Below are 27,292 nucleotides of genomic sequence, written 5' to 3'. Positions count from 1 at the left end.
AGCTGCTTGTCTGACTCATGTGGCACTAGAGCAGAGGTCCCACAGCAGATCCAGTTTTCCTCCTCCCTCTGGGCTCTCCCCAACCCCCCCCCCCCCCTCCCCCCCCCCACACCCACTGTCTTTTGCGATTGATCCCAGAGCTCACGAGGCCCAGCACCAGTTTCCCTTCCCATTCCCAGAGTTACCGAGAGCAGATCCATCACTGGACTGGTCATAGCAGGGAGTAAGCCTTCACATCGTGAGAGCACGCAGTGAATTAATCTGAACGGTCAGTGTTGAGGGAGGCCACTCGGCCCACTGCGCCTGTGCTGACCCTCTGAGAAAGCAATCCTGGAGTTCCCACTCCTTGGTCAATTTTCTCCTTTTCAAATATTTGTCCATTTCCTGTTTGAAAGTCTCTTCGGAATCTGTTTTCCCTTTCAGACTGCGTGCTCCAGACCGCACCAACTCGCAGAGATCTTGTCACCCCTTCCCCTGATTTCCTTCCACCCAATCTCAGCTCTCTGGGTCTCTAACCCTCCAAATTCCCAAAGTGGGAAGAGGCAGAGAGTGGGACAGGGAGAGGGAAAGATGGAAAGGTCGTGTGGGAGCTCTGACTGACTTGTATTGGCTGCATTCCCAGCTCTCCCCCCTCAGGGCACTGAGACCCTTCCCAAGCCTTGGAATGGGTTAAGGAGGGGGTGCGGATTTGGGAAGACGCTGCAGCCAATGGAAACGCGCCTCTTCCTATTTACTCCATCAAACCTCCTCGTGACCTTGAACGGTACCATCAAAGGCTCCCCTTCTCCCCCGCCTGTCCCTCCTCCATACAACCTGCCCTTCGTTCTGCACACCCCCACCACCACTCCATCGAATCTTTCGGTGGGTGCTGTTTTGGTTCAGTTGGGGTGTGGTCTCGCCGCCCCCTCCCCAATCCAACTGACCCGATGACTTTTCCTGAGTTGACCAGGAGAATGAGATGTCCCTCTTTCCAAGGGGGTAGTGTCAGTCACTCTGTGCCTGAGCAGGATCAAAGGTTTCCTACCTGCATTCTGGTTTTCACCACGTCCAGGGGGGTGTTGCCAAACACGCTCGCAGCTCCGGCGAGGGCGCCGAACAATCCGGTGATGATTGGGTTCATCTCCTTGGCCGGGTTATCCCCTGGCGGAGGAGACAAGGAATCGTCACCAACTCTCCAGCAGGTGTACCGCGACCACCATCTCACATCACCTCACAAAGGCCATTCAGCCCATCAGGTCCGTCTCAGCCCTTGGAAAGAGCAGAAAGCCCCATTGCCCTGCAACCGTTTCACAGGAAGTAGAGGCCATTCAGCCCTTCAGGCCTACTCTGCCATTCAACATGATCACAGTCGATTGGTCCAACCCTGTTCCCACTTTCTCCCCATGCTCTTTGATCCCTTTGGCCCTAAGAACTAGAATCTAACTCCCTTTTCAATCATTTATCAAATTCCCTTTTGAAAGTTTCTTTACAATCTGCTATCCATACCCTCTCAGGCAGAATGGTCAATACCGAGACATTCCCCTCCATTAGAGGCAGGATGCTGGGAGAACAGCCAATGTTTCGGGTGTAACCTTTCTGCAGGGCTCAGAGGAACCTCCTGATGCTGCCTGGCTTGTGGTGTCCTTCCAGCCTGCTGACTGAATACTTTGGATTCCAGCTTCTGCAGTTTTTTTTTGTCTTCTATGCTTAGATAAGGAGGCCATCAACTCGACTGGGATAACCTAACCATCGTGGGACGAGCTAACGAAAGACATGCGCGGGAATTTCTACAGACCAGGTTCTCAACTAAGACTGTCAGTGTGGAGTTTGCATTCTCCCCATGTCTGCATGGGTTTCCTCCCACAGTCCAAAGGTGTGCAGGTTAGGGTGAATCGGTCGTGCTAAATTGCCCACAGTGTTCACAGATGTGTAGATTAAGTCCATTAGTCAGGGAAAATGTCAAGTAATAGGCTAGGGGAATGGCTCTGGGTGGGTTACTCTTCAGAGGGTCAATGTTGGGCCTAAGGCATGTTTCCACACTGTGGGGATTCCATGATTCTATGTAACAGGCCAGGGTCAGATAAATAATGAGGGGGCTGGTACAACAGTGCTTCATCAGAAGGCACACTGAGGATGATACCTCACAAGCTGACAAAATCTCTGCACACGATCCTCCCAGTTTGGCGAACACATCGACAATTGTATACCTAGACAGCCCCACACCCTATGGGAATCCTTCATCAGCATCTCCTCTCCTGTTGTCCCACCAATCATATTCAATCTGTGATTTTCCCTCTCTCTAACTGACTCACCTTCCTCTGTCATGGGACATGGGCATCATTGGCAAGGACAGCAGTTGTGGCGCGTCCCTAATTGCCCTGGAACTGATACCCTGCCCAGCTATTTCAGTTAAGGGTCAACCACACCGCTGTGGGTCTGGGGTCACATATAGGGCAGGTCAAGGTAAGGACAGCAGATTTCCTCCCCTCAAGGACATTAGTGAACCGGATGGGTTTTTAAACAGTGGTGTCCATTACTGAGACAAGCTTTCAATTTCAGATACAGCTCCCACAGGCACCCTGGGATCTCTGGGACTTAATGGCCATGTTGTGGGTGTTTGTAACACAAAGAAATCGAGGATGAAGCTGCACATCCTTCCAAGTGCCTGATGGTGGCGGTAAGCATGAGAGATTCTCCTGGTCAGCCATGTTTGATGTAGAAAGAAGTCATGTTCCAGGGAAAACTATGGAACCAGACACCACCTTCCTATGGAGGGAAGGTCTTATGAGGAAAGGCCGAGGAACTTGAGGCAGTTTTTGTTAGAGAGAAAAAGGTTGAGGGGTGACTTAATCGAGACACAAGATAATCAGACGGTTAGATAGGGTTGGACAGTGACAGCCTTTTTCCTCAGATGTTGTTGGCTAGCACAAGGGGGCGTAGCTTTAAATTGAGGGGTGACAAATATAGGACAGAGGTCAGGGGTAGTTTCTTTACTCAGAGAGTAGGAGGGCTGTGGAATGCACTGCCTACAAAAGTAGTAGACTCACCAACTTTAAGGGCATTTAAATAGTCATTGGATAAACACATTGATGAAAATGGAATAGTGTAGGTTAGATGGGCTTCAGATTGGCTCCACAGGTCGGCACAACATCGAGGGCTTAAGGGCCTGTACTGCACTGTGATGTTCAATGTTCTAGCACGAGGCTTGTCAGGGAATGTCGGAGAAAGGAACATGACAGACTAGGATAAGAAGGAGGCGGAAGTGGGTACTGCAGACGCTGGAGATTAGAGTCAGGATTAGAGTGGTGCTGGAAAAGCACAGCAGGTCAGGCAGCATCCGAGGAGCAGGAAAATCGATGTTTCGGGCAAAAGCTCTTCATCAGGAATCCCCTAAGATAAAAAGGAGCTGTTCCCTATACTAAAGGCATTAGTAAGATCCACAAGTCTTAAGAGAAGGAGGCCATTCAGCCCATCGAGTCTGCTCCACCTTTCATGACTGATCCGATAATCCTAAACCCCACTTTCCTGCCCCTTTTCCTTTGAAAACCGGGTTGGGGGGGGGGGGGGGGGGTGCACAGGCTTGGAGTAAATGGTTGAAGGAATAGAGGGTTGTTGAGGAATTTCTTTTCACCAAGACAGTGGGTGGTATCTGGGATTCAATGCTTGAGGGGAGAGCAGAGGCAGAATCAGTACTCTGTCTCCCTCTGTAGGTGAAACCCAGACACTGCTGTTACTTTTAGAAAAGCAAATTACTGCGGTTGCTGGAATCTGAAACCAAAAGAGAAAACGCTGGAAAATCTCAGCAGGTCTGACCACATCTGTAAGGAGAGACAAGAGCTGACCTTTCATGTCTAACTGACCCTTGGTCAAAGCTAGACTCGAAACGTCAGCTCTTTTCTCTCCTTACAGATGCTGCCAGACCTGCTGAAATTTTTCAGCATTTTTCTCTTTTGGCTGCTGTTGCTTTTCGTTAGATTTAGCCCCAGGTACCAGGCAGGTCTCGTGAATGGAAGACACTGAGCTTCTATCAAACAGCACTGTAAGGACGGGAAAGAATCACTGCACCAAAAGTCCAACCACACCAACAGGCCGTTCAGTCCCTATGCTCTGTACTGGCCTATTTCTACACCACACCACTTCCCAGCCTCTCTTCACCCCCCCCCCCCCCAATCAATGTAACTCTTATTCCCCTGTCCGTCATGTGCTTCTCCAGCTTCATAGTAATCCACCTCCAAGTCTTCTTCCTCTCCAGCTCTCGGCTTAAAGAGAATGTAATGGTGTCTGGTTAAATCAGGTCAGTAACCCGCCCATAGACCATGGTGAACCACTCTGTCACTGGAATACAATCTTTGAGCGTGAGGGTACTGAGGAGGTAGCAGGGTGAGGAGGCAGGTTTCCAGGAATCAAACCCATTCTAAGCTTCCGACTCACCGTCCAGCCAACTGAGCTAACCAGCAGCCTCCTGTGAAATCCATCAGCAGTACAGGTATTACTAACGTAACCCTGCTGTTACGGTGGTCACCACCTCCCCCCCACCTCCCCTCCCCCCTCCCCCGCCCCCCCCCAACCCACCCCTCCCCATGCTTCCACCTTACCTTTGTACCAGTTCTTCAGTGAGGTCATCACAAAGAATCGGATGGCTTGGTTCGATCCTTGCTTCAGGATAGTTGCTGTTAATCCCTGATATGTACCTTTCAGACCTACACAAGAGAAGGGACACCAGGTGACAGACAGGTTACAGCTGCACCATCCTCCCCTCAAGGTGGAATTAAGGGTCCAATTCACATTACCTGATATTGATCCCATTCACAATCCCTGCACCCAAAGCCCCCCTACTGCCCCCTGTAGGGTATGCTGGCATAATGCAACAATACCCACCCTCCAGCATTAACCCATAGCCCATTAACCCTTCATAGAAAGTAGAATCTCAGAATCCCTTCGGGGATGGGGAGAGGGTTAGGGATGGGCATTGTGGGAATGGGGACGGAGGGGGTGGCGACGGGGACACAGACAGGGATAGGGACGGGGATAGGGATATGAATGGAAATAGGGATAGGGTCAGGGATGGGGATGGGGATGGGGATGGGGATAGGGATGGGGACGGTAATGGAAATAGGGATAGGCTCAGGGATGGGGATGGGAATGGGGACAGGGGCAAGGATAGTAATGGAAATAGGGATAGGGTCAGGGATGGGGATAACAATGGTAATGGGAATAGGGTCAGGGATGGGGATGGGGACAGGGATGGGGTCAGGGATGGGGACAGGAATGGGAATAGGGATAGGGTCAGGGATGGGGATGGGGTCAGGGATGGGGATGGGGTCAGGGATGGGGACAGGAATGGGAATAGGGATAGGGTCAGGGATGGGGATGGGGACAGGGATGGGGATAACAATGGTAATGGGAATAGGGATAGGGTCAGGGATGGGGATGGGGACAGGGATGGGGATAACAATGGTAATGGGAATAGGGATAGGGTCAGGGATGGGGATGGGGTCAGGGACGGGAATGGGGATGGGGACAGGGATGAGGATTGGTTTCGGTATAGAGATTGTGAGCAATAGATGGAGCAAGATGGAAGGATGCAGTACCCTTGCCTCCCACCTCTTGTCCCTCACAAACCAGGTGCCAGAGGCCTGGAAACACTGATGTTGAGAAACATTCTAGAGAGGAGCTAAGGTCATTGAATCAGGCAATGGGGCACCAGCAGTGATCTCCCTTGGATGCCTGCTCCGATATTCCCTGTGTGTTCCGGTATCCCCTGCCTGATGATTGGTGTCGGAACACCCAACGGCAGCATTGAGTTCACAAACCCCAGGGGCCTGTGCAGCCAGTAAGAAAATTACAGGCAATTCTGATCAGTTTTGTATCTGTCCCCATCTCTCCCATCCCAAACAGCTCCCTCTCAGTAAACAGGCAGATGGCACGGTGGTTCAATGGTTGGCACTGCTGCCTCACAGCGCCAGGGACCTGGGTTTGATTCCCTCCTCAGGTGACTGTCTGTGTGGAGTTTGCCCATTCTCCCCATTTCCTCCCACAGTATAAAGGTGTGCAGGTTAGGGTGAACTGACTGCAGGAAATTGCCCACAGTATCCAGGGATGTGTAGGTTGTGTGGATTAACCCTGGGAAACGCAGGGTTACAGGGACAGGGTAGGGGGTGGGTATGAAGAGTGCTCCTCAGAAGGTTGCTGATGGGCCAAATGGCCTGGTCCCACAATTTAGGGATTCTATGAAGCCTCCCCATGCCGAGAAGTATTTCAAAAGCCAGGGTGGACCATAACACCCCTCCTTAATGCAGAAAGCAACTAGATCCAATTGAGGGGCAAAAGAAAACTGTGGACACTGGAAATCAGAAAAAGGACAAAATTGCTGGAGAAACTCAGAAGTGAAGACGGGACACTGGGATTCAAAATCTTAACTCTGCTTTCGCTGTCTGCAGATGCTGCCAGACCTGTTAAGTTTCTCCAACAATTTCTGTTTTTGTTTCCTATGAAGGGGTGCTAGTTCTGTCTCGCAATCAATGTCAGGCCGCACCAGAGCTCAATGCTATTCTGGGACTTAAATGGGTTAAAACCTGCAGATTGCGCCTGGATTGGAATTTCACTCATTGGCAACTTGGAGGTGGAGCAGTGTGGCTGCCATTACTCTGTTTACCACCAGAGGGAGCAACTTGGTCTTCATGGAAACCCCCAGTGTTACACATGAGCCCAGAAGAGTAGGCCATTCAGCCCCTCAAGCCTGCTCCGTCCCCATCTCAGCCTCAATTCCACTTTCCTGCTCATTCTCCATCACCCTTCGATCATTCCTGATCAAAACTCTGTCCCTCTCCTCCTTCACTGTCCCAGCATCACGGCAATCTGAGGTTCCCAATTCCACAGATTTGGCAGAAGTAATTTCTCCTCACTGTGTGTGTTAAATTTGCTACCCTTTATCCTAAAACCATGAACCCTCATCCTAGAATCCTTCCAGTGTGGAAGCAGGCCATTCGGCCCACTGAGTCCACACTACCCCTCCGAAGAGCATCCCACCCCATCCCTACGTTTCCTGTGGCCAATCCACTCTAACCTACATACCTTTGGGCTGTGGGAGGAAACCGGAGCACCCAGAGGGTACCCACGTAGACACGGGGAGAATGTGCAAACTCCACACAGACAGTCGCCAGAGGCTGGAATCGAACTGGCCCTGGCGCTGTGTGGCAGCAGTGCTAACCACTGAGCAATCGTGATACCCCACACGAAGGGAATATCCTCTCCATGTCTACTTTGTCAAGTCTCTCTACCATTTTACAGCCAGGAAGTTTGAAGGTCACTGATACTGAGACAAGCATTACATTTCTGATTTATTTAACTGAGTAAATTTGCATTCCCCACCTCTCCTCATGAGCACTTTAGCTCAGGAATCCCACAGACTGCCTCACGCCCCCAGTATCTGTTCCCAGTTAGGGATTCCATCTAAAACCTGCCAAGGCTAAGGCCTGTTGTGTCCACACTGGTCATAACAGAAACAGGCCATTCGGCCCAACCGGTCCTTGCTGGTGTTTCTGCACCACATGAATATCATCTACCCCTGTCCACCATATTATGCCACTCCTTCTTCCCTGGTGTATAGATTTAGTCAGGGTTACTCTCAAGTGCCCTCTGAAATGGCCTAAACAGTCAAGTAGTTTGTGGGTAACCCATTACCTCTCCCCCAGTCCATGACCCATACAAGAATGAAGAATTCCGATTTAGGCAAATTTAGTTCAATTCTGGTCACCATATTACAGGAAGGATCTGGAGGCTTTGGAGAAGAGGTTTCCCAGGATGTGGCCTGGGATGAGCTATAAGGTGTGATGATGCTGCTCCTTTAACAAGGTGATGGTGTCTTTGTTTTTTATCCCCCCCAGAGAGGTTGTAAAAGACAAAGACTCCAAAAAGTCTGGAGGTTGAAGGGTTTTCGGACCAACTTGATAAAAGCTAACAGATACTGCCTCAGGCAGAAGGCTTTCAAGTTTAAACAGACTTGTACAACGAACGGGGAGTGGCCAATTTTTCCAGCTCAGCTTTGTTTAGCAGTAGTGTGAAAAGCTGTTGGACCCAGAGGCAGGTCCACGTTGATCTTCTCTAATATCTCTCCTGTAAGACCCTGGGGGTTTGATTTTACCTTTTGCGCCAAGGGGTGTTTATGGGGATTGTTGCAAGTATTGGGAACAGCATCATTAAGTTGGAATGATCTGTTGGGTTTCCGGACAGGTTAAGTTATTCAGTATTCTGTTTGCTGTTTCATTTGGTAATCTTGTAAGTTTTGTTTAACACGAAGTGGTTTGACCAGCTAATTCTCTCCTGCAATACCCACTCTATACCTGCTCAAAACAACCAGCAAAGTTAGGGTCTGGGCTACTTTCTTGAAATGTTTTGAGGGGGTCTGGCCTGGTCCATAACAAAGGAGAGGCCAGGAAAATTCAGTTTGTTTCTCTGGAGTGGTGGAGGCTGAGGGGGAGGCATGATAGAAGTCTATACAATTAGGAGATGCAGAGATAGGGTTGATGGTCAGACACTTTTCTTTTCCCCCCCAAGTTGAAACGTCTAATACTAGGGGGCGTGCGATTAAGGTGAGAGGAGGTCAGTTCAAAGGAGATGTAAAGGGCAAGTTTTTTTTTTAAACAGAGAGTGTGGTGGGAGTGTGGAACATACTGCCGGGATGGGTGTGGTGGTGGCAGGTACAATAGGGGCATATCAGGGACTTTTAGATCAGCACGTGAATAAGCAAGGAATGGAGGGATATGGGCCAAGGACAGGCTGAAGGGATTAGTTTAATTTGGCATCGTGTTTGGCACAAGATCATGGGGCTAAGGGTCTGTTCCTGTGCTGTACTGTTCTCTGACGGGTATTAAACGTTGGCTAAGCTGTGAACTAGTTAAGGACATGGCTGTCCTGTTTGAAATGGGGAAACACGGTGAGAGAGTGTACAGAGGAACAAGAACAGCCAGGCCCTCACCTTGCTCACGCACTATCTCTCGCACCCCGTGGAAGAATCCTCGGTATTTCGGTTTCGGAGAACACTGGTCGTGGATGAACTTCACCTGGAAGTAAAAGAAGGGTCACTATCTCATTAAGATGGAGGGACTGCGTAACCCGACAACCAGCCCCCCCCCCCCCCCCTCCATAACAAAACCTCATCAACAACAGGCTCCCTCCCAATTCAGCCAATTAGTAAGGACAGCTGTTTTCTGCGCGCTTCTTCTCCCACTCCCCGCGCACTCTCCCCCTCCACCCTCCCCCCACACCCCCCGCGCACTCTTCCCCCGCCCCCCCTCCCTAACCCGATCTGGCCTACATGTGACTCCAAACTCATGGCGATGTGATTTTCTCCTTAAAAAGAAAAATGGCCCAGCAAGCCACTCAGTTGGATCAAACCGTTGGAGCAAACCGTTGGAGCATGGAAAAAGGCCTTTCCACCCATCATGTCCGCACTGGCCATCAAGAATCTTATCTATTCTGAGAAACAGGTCGTTCAGCCCAACTGGTCCTTGCTGGTATTTCTGCTCCACATGAATAACAACTAACACTGTCACCATATCCTAGTACTGCTTTCTCTATGGTGTACAGATTTAGTTTCCCTTAAACTGTGTCTGTATTATTCACCTGGACAATTACCAGAACTGGGACAGCCAGTTCTGCCTTCCCACCTTTCTCTGGGCAAGGGGTTGAATACTTCGGAATTCTCTATTGGATAGATTAGAGATTACTTCCTTACCGATGGACCCCTTCGCCGCCCCCCATCCCTCAGTCTGAATCAGCGACAGCAGTGAGAATCAGAGTCCGCTGGTCCCATGCAATACTGGAGCAGCACCTCCTCCTGCTGGCCAAAGGTTGCTATCTCAGCCACAACATCATCTGACCCAATCTCGGAGGCTTGGTCAGTGGGGAAGGTGGAACTCACTGTTAAAGTGACAGAGACAGGCTGAGGTCCAGATGAAAGTTCTCACTCCCTCGGTGACCCCCGCAGCAGGTACAGGATAGATAGATAGATTCTTATTTCCTTTCCTACAGACGATTACAGAGGTGATCCGACTTAGGGGCAGCACAGCAGCGCAGTGTTTAGCACTGCTACCTCACAGCGCCAGGGACCCAGGTTCGATTCCAACCTCAGGTGACTGTCTGTGTGGAATTTGCACATTGTCCCTGCGTCTGTGTGGGCTTTCTCCAGGTGCTCTGGTTTCCTCCCACAGTCCAAAGATGTGCTGGTTAGGGTGAATTGGCCATGCTAAATTGCCCATAGTGTTCAGGGATGTGTAGGTTAATATAGGGTGGGGGAATGGGTCTGGGTGGGTTATTCTTCGGAGGGTCTTGTTGGGTCTGTTTCCACACTGTCGGGATTCTAAGTTCTAAGTGCTTACGATGGCTAAAGGAGGTGATGGAGTCAACAGAGAGAAATGGGGTGTATTGTTAAACTCAGAAAGTCAGGCCAGTTGAGAGTTACAGAAATTGCTAGAAAAACTCAGCAGGTCTGGCAGCATCTATGTACAGCGAAAATAGAATTAACATTTCGGGTCCAGTGACTCTTCTTCAGAACTGACTGTAGTTAGGAAAAGATAGTATAGTCATAGAGATGTACAGACCGGAAACAGACCCTTCGGTCCAACTCGCCCATGCTGACCAGATATCCTAAATTAGTCGGGTCCCATTTCTTTCCCCTCTCACCTCTGGTTTTGGACAGTGCTGAAGGTGGGGTGTGTGGGGAGGGGGGTGGAGATAGAACCCAGAGTTGGGCAAAGGAGTGGGTAAAGGGTCATCCTGAGAGAATGAGCAGCCATTGGTGCCGGCTAACGGGCTGTTTGTGGTAGGCCATGTGATGGTGCGTGGGTGTTGGGGTCGGGAGATTGGGAAAAACTGCTCAGGCCCTGAAATTATTGAACCCGAGACTGAGTCCAGAAAGCTGCACAGTCCCCACGCGGAAAGTGAGGTAGTGTTCCCCCAACTTGTGCTGAGCTTGGCTGGGGCCCTGCAGCAAGCCCGGGACAGAGATGTCAGCCAGGGAACAGGGTGGGCTGGTGGAATGGCGGGCAACGGGAAGCTCAGGGTCAGTTTTGTGGGCAAAAACCGTCACCCAGTCTACGCCGCGTCTCACCAACAGGGGGAGACCACGTTGGGAGTTACTTCAGAAAATACTTCATTCTGAATCCTTCTCCTCCAGCAAGCCTGTTGGAACTTTCAAAACAGACGCCTGCAGATTCCTGTTAAGGGTTTCGAAATTCTATGGGTTCTGATGAAGGGTCCCCTGTTGACTCTGCTACCTGCTCCATCTTCCACAGCCCCCAGCACCGTCACTACCATCCCAGGCGTGATTTGTTGAGAGTTTCCACAATTTTCTGTTTCCACTGAATGGGGGTGTGGGGCCATGGAGCCACGGTGCAGGTCAGCCATGATCGAGGTGAAAGGTCAAGGGGGGCCGTTCCTGCCCTGGGAGGTCCTTCAATTGGGCCTGTGGGCAGCACCACAACAACAGGAACTTGCATTCCAGTAGCGGCCTTACTATCGTAAAACATCCAAGTCACTTTGCAGCAACTACCCACAGTAGGGGCTATCAGGAGAGGTGACTAAGCTCAGTCAAATGCACATGTTTTAAGGAGGACCTTGAAAGGGTGAGCAAGATGGAGACACAGAGGGTTGGCGTAGAGTTCAGGGCTGAGTCTCCAAGCAGCAGAAAAGCTAGTCGATGAAACATTTATTCATGGGATATAGGCATCATTGGCTGTGGCAGTATTTATTGCCCAGAGGGCAGTTAAGAGTGAACCACATTGCTGTGGGTCTGCAGTCACATGTTTAGATTAGATTAGATTACCTACAGTAAGGAAACAGGCCCTTCGGCCCAAGAAGTCGGAACACCTTCCTATCGGAAAGGTGTTGTGAAACTTGAAAGGTTCAGAAAAGAATTACAAGGATGTTGCCAGGGTTGGAGGATTTGAGCTATAGGGAGAGGCTGAACAGACTGGGGCTGTTTTCCCTGGAGCGTCGGAGGCTGAGGGGTGACCTTATAGAGGTTTACAAAATTATGAGGGGCATGGATAGGGTAAATAGACAAAGTCTTTTCCCTGGGATGCGTAGAGGGCATAGGTTTAGGGTGAGAGGGGAAAGATATAAAAGAGACCTAAGGGGCAACTTTTTCACACAGAGGGTGGTACGTGTATGGAATGAGCTGCCAGAGGAAGTGGTAGAGGCTGGTACAATTACAGCATTTAAAAGGCATCTGGATGGGTATATGAACTGGTAGGGTTTGGAGGGATATGGATCTGGTCGGCATGGACGGGTTGGACCGAAGGGTCTATTTCCACGCTGTACATCTCTATGACTCCCCACTCTATTTACACCTGACTAATGCACCCAACACTATGGGGCAAACTGGAGCACTTGGAGGAAACCCCAGCAGACACAGGGAGAATGTGCAAACTCCACACAGCCTGAGGCTAGAATCAAACCTGGGACCCTGACACTGTGAGGCAGCAGTGCTAACCACTGAGCCACCGTGCAGCCCCATGTAGGCCAGACCAGGTAAGGAAGGTGGTTTCCTTCCCTAAAGGACATCAGTGAACCAGAAGGGCTTTTCCAAAATCAGACCTGTTTGATTTAATTGCAGATTTTTATTGAACTCAAATGGCATCATCTGCCATGGTCAGATTTGAACCCACATCCCAAGACAATTACCCGGACCTCTGGATTTCCAGGTCCTGTGACATTACCACTACACCACCGCATTCCTTGAGAAATCAGAGAGGTTTGGAAGATCATCATTTAGGGAAGGAATTGTAACCCGATTCTGCCCCCTGCCCAGATATTCCGTGGCCCTGACCCAGGCCAGTCGCCATCCCCATCTCTCCGAACTGCACAGGTCGTCTCCCTTTCAGAATGTCCAGTTTGTGGGCTGCAGCTGCCTCCTCTTCATCGTGGCCATGCAATCCCTTTCCACGCCCATCCCCCACCAGGATGGTCTCCGGGCTCTCTGCTTCGTCCTGAAGCAAAGGCCTGAACTGTCCCCACTCCCCCACCACCCTCTTCCTCACCCGCACCCTCACCCTCAACAACTTCTCTTTTAACTCCTCTCATTTACTCCAGGCCAGAGGGGTGGCCAAGGGGACCCACATAGGCCCTGGTTATGCCTGCCTGAGTAATGGGGTATGTGGAACATTTTTGTTCCAGTACAATTCTGGCCCCACCCACAACCCTTTCCCCCATGTATCAATGATATCATTGGTGCTGCTTCCCTTTCTTGCCCAGAATTGGATTTTTGCTTCCAGTTTCCACCCCACCTTCACCTGGACTCTCTCTCGGATTCCTCCTTTCCATTCCTCAACAATGGTTTCTATTCCTGGGGATAGACTGGCCACTAATATCCACGAGAAACCCACCGACTCCGACAGCTACCTGAACTATACATCCTCACACGCCGCTTTCTGTAAAGACACCATTCCATTCTCTCAGTTCCTCAGTCTCTGTCACATATGTTCCAAAGATGCCAACTTCAACAAGGGAGCCTCCAAAATGTCCATCATCTTCCTCAATTGAGGATTCCCCTGCACCGTTGTTGACAGGACCCTCAACTGGGTCTGACCCACCTCCTGCACTTCTGCCCTCACCCCCTCTCTTCCTTCCTGCCATAGTGATAAGGTTCCTCTTATCCTTACCTACCAGATCCACATCCAGAAGATCAGCAGCTGCCATTTCTACACTAGACACCGATTTCCCTCCCCTCCCTTGTCTGACTTCCGCAGGGACCATTCTGTCCAGGACACCTTGGCCCACTTGTCTTTTACTCCCAACAACCCCCACATCTTCCCCGCAAGCACCGAAGGTGTAACACCTGCTCATTTACCTTCTCCCTCCTCGGTATCCAAGGGCCCAAACACACATTCCAGGTGAAGCAGCACTTTACTTGCTCTTCCCACAATCTAGTCTCCTGCATTTACTGTTCACAGTGTGGTCTCCTATACATCTCCAATACATAGTGGGTGACACAGTGGTTAGCACTGCTGCCTCACTGCACCAGAGACCTGGGTTCAATTCCCGCCTCAGGCGACTGACTGTGTGGAGTTTGCACGTTCTCCCAGTGTCTGCGTGGGTTTCCTCCGGGTGCTCCGGTTTCTTCCCACAGTCCAAAAATGTGCAGGTTAGGTGAATTGGCCAAGTTAAATTGCCTGTAGTGTTAGGTGTAGGGGTAAATGTAGGGGGATGGGTCTATGCGGGTTGCTCTTCGGAGGCTCGGTGTGGACTTGTTGGGCCAAAGGGTCTGTTTCCACACTGTAACTAATCTAATCATCAGGGAAACAAGGTTGGGTGACCACTTCACAGAACATCGATGTTCTGTCTGCAACAAAGACCCTGAGCTTCCAGTTGCCTTAATCCCCCACTCTGTTCCCTGGCTAATCTCTCTGCCTCAGGCTTGCTGCAGTGCTCCAGGGAAGCTCAGTGCTAACTGGAAAAACAACACCTTGTTTCCCCCTTGGAGCCCTCCAGACTCAACAATTTTAGGGCCTGAGCACCTTCTCCCATGTCCCTTACACCAACCCACACACCCCAGGCCTTGTCATCACATGGGCCTACTACCACACACAACACATTGTCAGCCATTAACAGTCTCCATTAGTAGCTATTCATTCTACCAAAAACATGACTCTGTGCTCTCTCCACAGATACTGCCAGACCCTCTGTGTTTTTCCAGCAATTGCTGTTCTTAGTTCCCAACTCACTGATGTGGATGCCCCTTCCCAAGAACCCGCACACTAGTAACCAGGGCAACGAGGGACAGGCAGTAATGGTCAGCGACCTCCTATCCCCGGATGGAATAAACTGCTCACATCCCAATACTGAATCAGAGATGAGGGTGTATGGGATTTGGAGGCAGGAGCTTAGGAGTGAAGGAATAGGGGGTTGGGAATTGAGGAGGGGAGGACTGGGAATTGAGAAGGAGGGGTTGGGAGTTGAAGAAGAGGGGGTTGGGAATTGAGAGGGTGGGGATTGGGAATTGAGGAGGGCTTAGGAATTGAGGAGAGGTGGGGACTTTATGGGGATTGAGAATTGAGGAGGGATTGGGATTTGAGGAGGATGGGGTTAGGAATTGAGAAGGGGGGCCTGGGAATTGAGAAGGACAGAGTTGGGAATTGAGGAGGGTGTTGGGAATTGATGGGGATTGGAAATTGAGGAGAAGTTGGGAATAGAAGAAGAGGGAGTTGCGAATTGAGGAAGAGGAAGTTGGGAATTGAAGAGAATTAGGAATAGAGATTTGGGAATCGAGGAGGTGGTTGGGAATTGCGGTGCGGATTTGGGAATTGCGAAGGGGTTGGAAATTGACAAGGAGGGGTTGAGAAATTAGGAGAAAGGGGTTGGAAAGTGAGGAGGGGTTGGGAGTTGAAGAGGGGTTGGGAATTGAGGAGGGGGGTGGCAATTGAGAACGAGGTTGGGAATTGAGAAGGACGGGGTTAGGGATTGAGGAGGAGAGGTTGGGAGTTAAGGAGGAAGGGTTGGGAATTGAGAAGGGGGTTGGGAGTTGAGGAGGAAGGGGTTACAAACTGAGGAGGAGGGGATTGGGAATTGAGGAGGGCAGTTTGAAGAAAAGGAGGATGCTGAGGGGGTGCTGGTTCCTTTTGCTTTGCCGGTGGACACAGTAAATGTCTTTTGGCAGTGAACGAGGTGAAGACGAACCGAATTACCTTGACAGTCTCCATTGGACAGACCACCAATACGGCCTCAAAGACCCCAGCCCCCAGTCCACAGAGCAGGCTCTGTCGGTTACTCAGCTTCCCCTGAGAGTCCCGCATCTGGTTACTCAGGAACTCAAACATCCCGAACCTGAGAGGGAGAGAAAACACGCCCAGTTCAACAACAACAACAACAACTTCTTGCATTTGGCTATTACCGTCACAACGCAGCAAATCATCACAAGCCCCTTTGCGAAAGCAAGACTCAAACCTGAAGATGGTCTAAGTACAGCTGGTCAAAGGCGTGACCAAATGGGTCAGGTTTTATGGAATGGGCTAAAGGATGTTGGTGGGAGGGGTGGATCTGGAGGTTGGAATTCCAGAGTTTTGGAGCAAAACTGTTGAAGGCACAGACACCGTTGCTGGAACCATGGGAATTCAGAATGTGCAAGATACTGGAACTGAAGGAGCTCCAATAGGATGAGGGTGAGGGAAAGGGCAAGGGTAAAGTTCAAGAGTGAGGGTGAGGGTAAAGGTGAGGGTCAGGGTGAGGGTGAGGATCAGGGTGAGGGCGAGGGTCAAGGTGAGGGCTGGCGTGAGGGGGAGGGGGGCGTTGGAGTGAGGGGGAGGGGGAAGAGTTGATATGAGGGTGAAGGGGGTTTGAAGGGTTGGAGGAGATCACAGAATCAGAAATAATATCCAGAATTGGTGAGAATTCCTATGGATTGGGGAGGGTATTCCTGTGGGAGTTACACTCCTGGAGGAGGGACAGAAAACTGACTACTATTTACATTGAACTAGAACCTGTAACATCCGGGTACATCCCAAGGCCTTTCACAATGAATGAAGGATGTAACCACACAAAGTGTTGCTGTTCACTCAGACACACGCTGTCAGTATGTGTCTGCCTGTTCACAGTGTGGGATCCTGCTTCTGGTTACAATCCCAGCCCCATGCTCCTGACCTTTGGGCACTCGGTGCAGATGGATGTGGGCAGGTTGGAGGGTATGACCTCGAGGTGGGTCTGCCCCTGCCCCCTGCCCCTCAGATAGCCCGCAGTTACGATCCTGCCTGGGTGTGCTTGGAGAGAGAGAGAGACACATGGTGTCCATCAATGCTCTCAATGCCTTTAGACACAAGTGGGCATCATGGGGGGGGGGGGGATGGAGGTAGAATAGTGCTTTACCTCCTCCTCCAACTCCATTTTCATTTATCCCCTTCCCACTCTCCCCACCTCCCCCTCATCCTTGTTGGTTTGCATTACAGACTTTGCACGGTAACTATTCAATTGGAAACAATGCTAATAGATGAGATAAAAAGCACAGATGATTTGACAATAGGAAAAAGCATTATTGTATATGTAAGAGCTCTCCTGGACAGAGAAACAATAGAGATCCTGAGGAAAGTAGAACAAGCCTTCTCCTGAAATCACTATCACCTGATGAAGGAGTGTCGCTCCGAAAGCTAGTGTGCTTCCAATTAAACCTGTTGGACCATAACCTGGCGTTGTGTGATTTTTAACTTTGTACACCCCAGTCCAACACCGGCATCTCCGAATCCTGAAATCTCTGGCTGTCCAGCAGGGTCAGTCAAGGGCCCCAGTCAATGTGTGCATGTAAATCTTCATGAATGGCAGTAGGGGGCGACTAAAGGAACAGGAATGATTGGTACAGATGTGTTGTGTATCCACCAATCACGCGAGGTTCCCGGGTCAGTCCAGTCTGTGTAGACTGAGCTGAATGTCCCCCCAGACAAATTCAAACATGGAGACATTGGTGGCAGCAGTCATTAACAAAATAATGAGGTTGTGTGTGGAATCAGATCCCACATTGGGGTTAACTCTGTAACCGCTGGAGAGGCTCCATCAATCACTCAGTATATCAGCAGTCTCCATCCCTAGCTATCTTTCACTGTCTCACTCACATTCTCTGTCCCTGGCTGTCTTTCTCTCTATGTCTGTCATTTTCTCTCTGTTGCTGCCTGTCTCTCTCTCTCTCTCTCTCTCTCTCAATTCGTGTTTATCTTTTCTCCCCCCCCTCCAACTCTCACTCCTTCCACATCTTGCGCTCTCTTTCTGTGCCTGTCTTTTTTGTCCCTCCCCCTTTCTCTCCATCCCCCGGTCTAGTTGTGGTGGGTCAGTTAGCTGGACGGCTGGTTTGCAAACACAATGATGCCAACAGCATTGGTTCCATTCATGTGTTGTCTGAAATTACAATGAAAGGTCTCCTTTCCGACTTTGACCCTCACCCTGAAGTGTGATGACCCTCAGGTTAAACCACCATCAGTCATTGCGTGCGCTCTCTCTCTCTAATGAGAGAGTAGCCCTACAGTCTGGTCGGTCTATGACTTTTACCTATCGAGGAGTTGGTATCTTTCCCGGTCTGTCATTCTCACTCACTCTGTCTCTTTGTGTGTGTCTTTGGGGGCTCCATCTGTGTTTTTCCCCTTTCTCTGTCCCTGCCTCTCTCACAGCCCCTGTCTCTCTCTGTCTCTTGCTCCCTCTGTGTCAATCTTTCTTTTTCTCTCTCTACCACCCCCACTTTCTCAGGCACTAAATGCTGGGTATCACCAGCATCATTCACAGCCTGTGAGTGAAGCAATGAAAAACATGATTTGGTTTTAGGACTATTCCAGAAAACCCTCTTGAGAATGCTGCCCGGCTGCAGTTGCACACCTCCTGGGGTAACAGGGAGGAAACAGGGGTAAACACTGAGCAGCTTGATCAGCTGATGAACACAACCTTTCCCTTTTTGTTGTACACTTGGCTCCAGTTCTAGCGACTCCTGTGAAAAATCATGTCCCCTCTGAATTCCTTGCCTTAAACCTTTCTCCCTTCTTTAAGGCATTCCTTAATAACCTGGCCCTTTGACAAAGTTTTTGGCAGTCAGATTAAGTATCTCAGATGTTATTTCTTTGATAATGCATTTGTGGTGTCTTGTTATCTTAAGGGTGCTTCATAAATGCAATTTTTTTGTTGTTGATCCTTCATAGAGTCCTACAGCACAGAAACAGACCCTTTGGTCCAATTAGTCCATACCGACAATACTCCCAAACTAAACCAGCCTTCCTTACCTACATTTGGCCCATATCCCTCTCATCTTTCCTCTTCATGAACTTATCCAAGTGTCTTTTAAACGTTGTAACTGTGCCTGCCTCCACCACTTCCTCTGGTAGTTCATACCCACACACCAATCACTCTTTGTGGAAAAAAGTTGCCCCTCATATCCTTCTTAAATCTTCCTCACTATGCCTCCTAATTTTGAACTCCCCCACCCTAGGGAAAGACCATAGTCATTCACCTCATCTATACCCCTCATTATTTTATAAACCTCTATAAGGTCGACTTCCTACACTCCAGTGACAAAAAAATCCTAGTCTTCCAGTCTATTTTTATATCTCAAACTCTCCATTTCCAGCAACATCCTGGTAAATCTCTTCTGAACCCTCTCCAGCTTAATCACATCCTTCCTGTAACAGGGCGACTCGAAGTGGACACAGTAACCCAGACAGACCTCACCAATGTCCTGTACAACCTCAACATGACATCCCAATTCCTATACTCAAAGGTCTGAGGAATGAAGGAAAGTGTATGAAATGTCCTCTTAACCCCTTGTCTATATGTGATGCCAGTTTAAAAGAATGATGTACTTGAGCCGCTCTGTTCTACCCAAGGCCCTACTTTTAACTGGATAAGTCCAGTCGTTATTCGTTTTCCCAAAATACAATACCTCGCATTTATCCAAATTAAACTCCCTAGCCCATTGATCCCATTGGTTAAGTTCTCCTCGTAATCTCAGACAACCTTCTTCACTGCTGACTAAACCACCAATCATCTGCAAATTTACCAACCACATCAAATAGTGCAACATTTTCACCGTTGACTTGGAAAATTTGGTTTTGAAATTGCCTTTAATTTTTGTTTTAAAAAAGCGAAGGGTGTTCATGATTTACCTTGTAATTAGGCAAAGGTCAGGCAGACTGTGCATCTAATTTCTCCTTCTGTCTCTCTGAACTCAACAGAGCTTTCTCTGTAACAATTGGTTACAGCAATTATTAGAACATAGAACATAGAATAATACAGCACAGAACAGGCCCTTCGGCCCATGATGTTGTGCCGAACATTTGTCCTAGCTTAAGCACCCATCCATGTACCTATCCAATTGCTGCTTAAAAGGTCACCAATGATTCTGACTCTACCACTCCCACAGGCAGCACATTCCATGCCCCCACCACTCTCTGAGTAAAGAACCCACCCCTGACATCCCCCCTATACCTTCCACCCTTCACCTTAAATTTATGTCCCCTTGTAACACTCTGTTGTACCCGGGGAAAAAGTTTCTGACTGTCTACTCTATCTATTCCTCTGATCATCTTATAAACCTCTATCAAGTCACCCCTCATCCTTCGCCGTTCCAATGAGAAAAGGCCTAGCACTCTCAACCTATCCTCGCACGACCTATTCTCCATTCCAGGCAACATCCTGGTAAATCTCCTCTGCACCCTCTCCAAAGCTTCCACATCTTTCTTAAAGTGAGGCAAACAGAACTGCACACAGAACTGCACTCCAAATGTGGCCTTACCAAGGTCCTGTACAGCTGTAACATCACCTCACGACTCTTGAATTCAATCCTTCTACTAATGAACGCTAATACACCAAAGGCCTTCTTACAAGCTCTATCCACCTGAATGGCAACTTTCAAAGATCTATGAACATAGACCCCAAAACCCTCTGCTCCTCCACTTTACTAAGAACCCTACCGTTAACCCTGTATTCCGCATTCTTATTTGTCCTTCCAAAATGGACAACCTCACACTTGACAGGGTTGAACTCCATCTGCCATTCCTCAGCCCAGCTCTGCATCATATCTAAGTCCCTTTGCAGCCGACAACAGCCCTCCTCACTATCCACAACTCCACCAATCTTCGTATCATCTGCAAATTTACTGACCCACCCTTCGACTCCTTCTTCCAAGTCATTAATAAAAATTATAAACAGCAGAGGACCCAGAACTGATCCCTGTGGAACTCCACTTGTAACTGGGCTCCAGGCTGAATATTTACCATCTACCACCACTCTCTGACCTCGACCGGTTAGCCAGTTTTCTATCCAACTGGCCAAATTTCCCTGTATCCCATGCCTCCTGACTTTCCGCATAAGCCTACCATGGGGAACCTTATCAAATGCTTTACTAAAATCCATGTACACTACATCCACTGCTCTACCCTCATCCACATGCTTGGTCACCTCCTCAAAGAATTCAATAAGACTTGTAAGGCAAGACCTACCCCTCACAAATCCATGCTGGCTGTCCCTAATCAAGCAGTGTCTTTCCAGATACTCATAAATCCTATCCCTCAGTACCCTTTCCATTACTTTGCCTACCACCGAAGTAAGACTAACTGGCCTGTAATTCCCGGGGTTATCCCTATTCCCTTTTTTGAACAGGGGCACAACATTCGCCACTCTCCAGTCCCCTGGCACCACCCCCATTAACAGTGAAGACGGAAAGATCATTGCCAACGGTTCTGCAATTTCCTCTCTTGCTTCCCACATAATCCTAGGATATATCCAGTCAGGCCCGGGGGACTTGTCTATCCTCAAGTTTTTCAAAAGTATCTCCTCTAGCTTACCAATCCGTTACATACTCTCCTCTTCAACAATACGGTCTCTCTCATTTGTAAATACTGAAGAAAAGTACTCATTCAAGACCACAGGTTAGTTAACCTGAGAATGTAACTTTTTAAAAAAAGGTTTTGTGATTTACACATGAAAGAAGTGAAACTATCGTAGTATTCGAACGGACGAAAGACTCAACAATCAAGATATTTTTCAATGTATAATTTCAGTTACATCACACTGTAAACTTTTGCTATAAATGCTGTGTCTTACAATTGTCTCCTTCACAACCACCTGATGAAGGAGCGATGCTCCAAAAGCCAGTGCTTCCAAATAAACCTGTTGGACTAGAACCTGGTGTTGTGTGATTTTTAACTTTGTACACCCCAGTCCAACACTGGCATCTCCAAATCATGACTAGTATTCAACAGAATGTTCTGCCTGTTGTTACTCAGCCTCACTTTACAAAGCCAAGTGTCATGTGTTTTGTGTTTTTCAGAAGGACGGCCTTCCCAAGCTGTCTTGCTACCTTTATGATTGATGTATGTGAACCTCCCCAGGACGCTGATCCCACTTTCTCCCCCCATACCCTTTGATCCTTAAGCCTCGGGCAAATGTCTGTGTGGAGTTTGCACATTCTCCCCGTGTCTGCGTGGGTGTCCTCCGGGTGCTCCGGTTTCCTCCCACAGTCCAAAGATGTGCAGGTCAGGTGAAGGAGTAAATGTAGGGGAATGTGTCTGGGTGGGTTGCGCTTTGGCGGGTCGGTGTGGACTTGTTGGGCCGAAGGGCCTGTTTCCACACTAAGTAATCTCATCTAATATATTTAACTCCTTTGAGAAAATGTTTGAAGGTTTGGCCTCTCCACGTTCTGTGACAGAGAATTCCACAGGCTCACCAATCTCTGGGCGGAAGCGTCTCTCCTCATGGAACAGAATCATAGAATCCTGACAGTGTGGGAGCAGGCCATTCGGCCCATCGAGTCCTCACCGACCCTGCGAAGAGCATCCCACACAGACCATCCCTCCCCACCCCGCAACCCTATCCCGGTAACCCTGCATTTCCCATGGCTAATCCGGCTAGCCTGCACATCCTCAGACACTGGACACAATTTAGCATGACCAATCTATTCTGACCTGCAGAGTCATAAATGGCCTACTCCATACCCTTAGACTGTGACCCCTGGTTTTGCCCTTCCCACATCTTTGGGAACATCCTTACTCTGTCTAATCCTGTTAAAATATTATAGGCTTCTCCAAGATTCCCTCCCTCAATCTCCAAACAGGTAACTCTGGGCCTAACCTTCTTAATCTCATCAGCTGGGTGTTTTCCTCACCTCAGGTCAGGGACTACAGCATTCCAACAACAACTTGCATTTATATAGCACCATTAACCGGCAACAGTCCTTCCAGACTGCAAGGCCACGCTGCGATCTGAAGGCCAGGCACTAGTTGACATCGGAGTTTAATACAACAAAACAAATTAGGGCGGCACGGTGGCTCAGTGGTTAGCACTGCTGCCTCGCAGCACCAAGGTCCCAGGTTCAATCCCAGCCTTGGGTGACTGCCCGTGTGGAGTTTGCACATTCTCCCAGTGTCTGTGTGGGTTTCCTCCGGGTGCTCCGGTTTCCTCCCACAGTCCAAAGATGTGCAGGCCAGGTGAATTGGCCATGCTAAATTGCCCACAGTGTTAGGTGCATTAGTCAGGGGGAAATGGGTCTGGGTGGGTTACTCTTCGGGGGGTCGGTGTGGACTGGTTGGGCTAAAGGGCCTGTTTCCACACTGTAGAGAATCTAATCTAAAAAATTAAAGGGAACACAGTCTTAAATGAACAGAATATTCAGATTACTGACAGAGTTGAACAGCACGTTATCCATAAGTAATAAAAGACCCTAAAGGTGCTCACAGGAGGGTTAGATAGGAACCGGTGGCTGGGACAAGGCAACAATTCAATTTTTGCTGTATTAAATGATTACCAGACTAGCAGACAGTGATGCGGTCAGGGTCTGATCTTTTAACAACTAGTAATTCCCATCCAATGAGGCAGAGTAAAAGCAGCTATTGAATATTCTTTCATTTCTCTGTCATTGAGGAATCCTTTACAAGTCTATACAGACCCTTTGATGTAGCTTTCAATGCAGGCTTCAGAGCCTTTAATTCAAACTTTTAAAGATCCCTCTGATTATCCATGTCATCCTGTACAAACTCACTGCAGTCATCCCTTTGTGACTGGGAAAACCAGTTCTTGCATTTGGAAGCAGCTGAGCGGTCATTATGACGTGTTAAGACAAGAATCTGAGCTCTATTGTAGAGCCCTAGAGTCATACAGCTCAGAAATAAACCCTTCAATCCGAGAGCATCCCACCCAGACCTACCCCCCCTCCCTATCCCTGTAACCCTGCATTTCCCCCTGGTGAACCCACCTAAACTGCACATCCCTGGGCACAAAGGGCAATTCAGCCAATCCATCCTAACTGCATATTTTTAGATTGTGGGAGGAAACTGGAACACCCAGAGGAAAGAATGCACACAGGGAGAAACTCCACACAGACAGTCCCCAGAGGCTGGAATCGAACCTGGCTCTCTGGTGCTGTGAGGCAGCAGTGCTAACCACTGAGCCACTGTGTGTAGATGGCTCTGGTAAGTAATTTATTGTTTTGAAGACACCAGCTCCCTTCAGGATGTCACCCTACTTGATTAACGACAATCAGGGCTAATGCTCAGAGCTGGTTAAAAGCCGGAGTGCTCTCATGTTCGGTGTTTAGAAAGCTGTTTCCCAATAGCAGGTTCCCTGAAGCCACAGTCTGCTTTGGTTCCATTTGAAATCTGAAGACAAAGGACTTAAGATTTTAGAGATAGCTTCAATTCTAAATCCCACAGCTGAAAGCATGTACATTCCCTCTTGACTTGATGGTTCAGGCTCTTTGTTTAATTTCCCCATTCCAGGTGACCGGATCAACTGGTTCACTCTGACTTGCCCTCAGGTGATCCATTCAGAGAATGGACTGGGACACAGCGACAGCTGGAGGAGAAAGTACTCAGCCCCAACCGAGCTCATTCATACAGACAGAGCCTGTTCTTCCTATCTCTGCACCTCTCCCTGCTCTCCATCCACCCTCCCTCTCCGGCACCTTGTCCAACTCTTCCTCGAGTAACTGCTGTCCTCTGCACCCACCAATCCACACAGGAGGGAAAGGAAGGAAATGGCGACAAATGATGGGGAGAACAAAGGGGAAGGGTCACTTTCATTTAAAGCCTGCATTCACATAGCGCCGTTCGCAACCACGAGACATCCCTCAGTGCTTTCCAGCCAATAGAGTGAAGTGATTCAGCGCAGAAACCACAGCAATTTGTACACAGCAAGCACTACACACACACACACACACACACCAACGATCAGGTAATCGCGGTTTGTGTCATTGAGGGATAAACATTAGCCTCTGGGCACTGGGGTGAGAACACCATCCCTCATCCTTCTTTGACAGAGTTCCATCAGATCTTTTACACCGTCCAATGGGAGAGATACCCAAAGACAACTGTGCACCATGCAAACATAAACAACAGGAGGAGAAATTGACCATTTCACCCTCCAGCCTCCCCTGCCATGGCTGATTGGTTTCTGTTTTAAATTCCACCGACCCCCTGCATAATCCTGGATTCTGCTGCTCAATGACAATGTATCCACTCTTAATAGGAATATTGCATTCCAGAGAGACAGGGCTCTGAAATCGCACAGTACCCTGTGAAAATGGCCCCTCACCTCTGTCCTGAGAAGGTGACCCCTAATGTTAAAACCATGTCTTAACCATCACCCCCCACCCCCTCCCAGTTCAGGACAGACCCACAAGAGGAAACACCTTTTCCACGTCACCCACTCCTACACACTTCAACAGAACAGACAGACCGTGGGGTTCAGGCACATTGTTCATCGAAAGTTGCTTGCCTTCACTGCTCAGAGTTAAGTCTTAACAGCAATCTAGGTTTGTTCAATATATCATTCCAGTCGCATGACACTGTGATCTTTTGCTATAAATTCTGTGTCTTACAATCCTGTTTCACAGCTACCTGATGAAGGAGCAGCGCTCCAAAAGCTAGTGCTTCCAAATAAACCTGTTGGGACTATAACCTGGTGTTGTCTGATTTTTTAACTTGCCCACCCCAGTCCAACACCAGCTCCTCCACATCAGGGCTCAAACCACTGAGTATAGGAGTTGGGATGTCACGTCACAGCTGTACAGGACACTGGTGAGGCTGTTTATGGGGTACTGTGTGCACCTCTGGTTCCCCTGCTATAGGAAGGATATTATTAAATTGGGGCGGGTGCAGAACAGATTTACCAGTTACTGTTACTGTTTCTAGAGGGTTTGAGTTTTAAGGAGAGGCTGGATAGGCTAGGGTGTTTTGCCCCTGGAATGTAGGAGGTTGAGAGGTGACCTTATAGAAGGTTTATAATCTCATGAGGGGCATGGAGATGGTGAATAGAAAAGGTCTTTTCCCTAGATTTGGGGAATTCAAAACCAGGGGGTGTAATTTTAAGGTGAGAGGAGAAAGATTTGAAAGGGACCTGAGGGGCAACCTTTTCACACAGAGGGTGGTTTGTATATGGAAGGAGCTGCCAGAGGAAGTTGTAGATGCAGGTACAGTTCCAACATTTTGAAGACAGGAATAGGCATGGTTTAGAGGGACCTGGGCCAAATGCAGGCAGTGGGACTAGTTGCGTTTGGAAAACTCGTTCGACATGGACGAGTTGGACCGAAGGCTCTGTTCCCGTGCTGCATGTCTCTTGACTCCATAATTCCTATAAAATTGAAGGAAACCCACGCAGACACGGGGAGAACGTGCAAACTCCACACAGTCAGTCACCCGAGGCTGGAATCGAACCCAGGTCCCTGGCACTGAGAGGCAGCAGTGCTAACCACCGTGCCACCCTTTGCTGGGATGTGAGTTATGAAGTCCCTCCCCAGTTGCCCTTGAACATGGTGGAATTCTAGTCCATTTCAGAAGGCGCTTATACCTGCAGCTCAGTCTTCTCGACCAACCCAGGAAACGAATCCAGCTGCTGCAACCTTTCCTCACGAAACAATCCACTCATTCCAGATATCCACCTCTCCTGAACTGCTCCATCGGATTCACTAATGCCCTTCTGGAGAAGTCTACCATCCTTGCCCAACCTGACTGAGCTGGAATTCCACTATGTTCAAGGGCTACTGGGGTGGGGCATCCCAGCAAAGGGCAGCATGGCGGCACAGTGGTTAGCACTGCTGCCTCACAGCGCCAGGGATCCAGGTTCGATTCTAGCCTCAGGCAACTGTCTGTGTAGAGTTTACATATTCTCCCCGTGTCCGCGTGGGTTTCCTCTGGTTTCCCTCCACAGTCCAAAGCTGTGCAGGTTAGAGTGGATTGGCCATGAGAAATTACCCATAGTGCTCAGGGATGTGCAGACTAGGGTGGATTGGCCATAGGAAATTACCCATAGTGCTCAGGGATGTGCAGACTAGGGTGGATTGGCCATGAGAAATTACCCATAGTGCTCAGGGATGTGCAGACTAGGGTGGATTGGCCATGGGAAATTACCCACAGTGCCCAGGGATGTGCAGACTAGGGTGGATTGGCCGTGGGAAATTACCCATAGTGCCCAGGGATGTGCAGATTAGGTGGGTTAGATGCAGAAAATGCAGGGGTTACAGGGTGGTGAATCTAGGTGGGACGCTCTTCGGAGGGTCGGTGTGGACGCGATGGGCTGAACTGCCTGCTTCTGAACTGTAGGGATTCTAAAAGAAAGAGGACTGCTGCCTCATTCAGCTCTTTTGCAAACCTGTAAGAGACAGTAGGTAATCGGGGAGTGTACCTGACAGCTGCCTTGGGAATAGATCCATACAGCAGTGAGCTCAAACCACGATAAAGCCCCTTTACCCCATGGTCCCGAACCGTCTGTTTCACACAGTCACCTAGGGAAACAAAACAAAAACAGCTGGTTCCACTTACAAACAACGTGCATTCATTTACCCCCATTTCACATAGCAGGCTAT

At 49.2% G+C, this 27,292-nt stretch overlaps 1 protein-coding gene across 1 annotated transcript in view; it reads right to left on the bottom strand.

Annotated features, from left to right (window-relative positions):
* The window catches only part of LOC140488078 (tricarboxylate transport protein B, mitochondrial), a 79,386-nt gene that overhangs the window by 5,823 nt on the left and 46,271 nt on the right, over positions 1 to 27,292 (bottom strand). Inside the window, exons 3-7 of the mRNA XM_072587794.1 lie at positions 27,112 to 27,211; positions 15,663 to 15,801; positions 8,957 to 9,041; positions 4,575 to 4,679; positions 1,025 to 1,140 (exon numbers count right to left, since the gene is read on the bottom strand). Of these exons, the coding sequence (XP_072443895.1) occupies positions 1,025 to 1,140; positions 4,575 to 4,679; positions 8,957 to 9,041; positions 15,663 to 15,801; positions 27,112 to 27,211 (545 nt within the window). The remainder of the gene's footprint in view (positions 1 to 1,024; positions 1,141 to 4,574; positions 4,680 to 8,956; positions 9,042 to 15,662; positions 15,802 to 27,111; positions 27,212 to 27,292) is intronic.

The sequence above is a fragment of the Chiloscyllium punctatum genome, chromosome 17 (genome assembly GCF_047496795.1).
Source record: "Chiloscyllium punctatum isolate Juve2018m chromosome 17, sChiPun1.3, whole genome shotgun sequence".
Lineage (NCBI taxonomy): Eukaryota > Metazoa > Chordata > Chondrichthyes > Orectolobiformes > Hemiscylliidae > Chiloscyllium > Chiloscyllium punctatum.
This window is presented reverse-complemented; position numbering and strand designations above follow the sequence as displayed.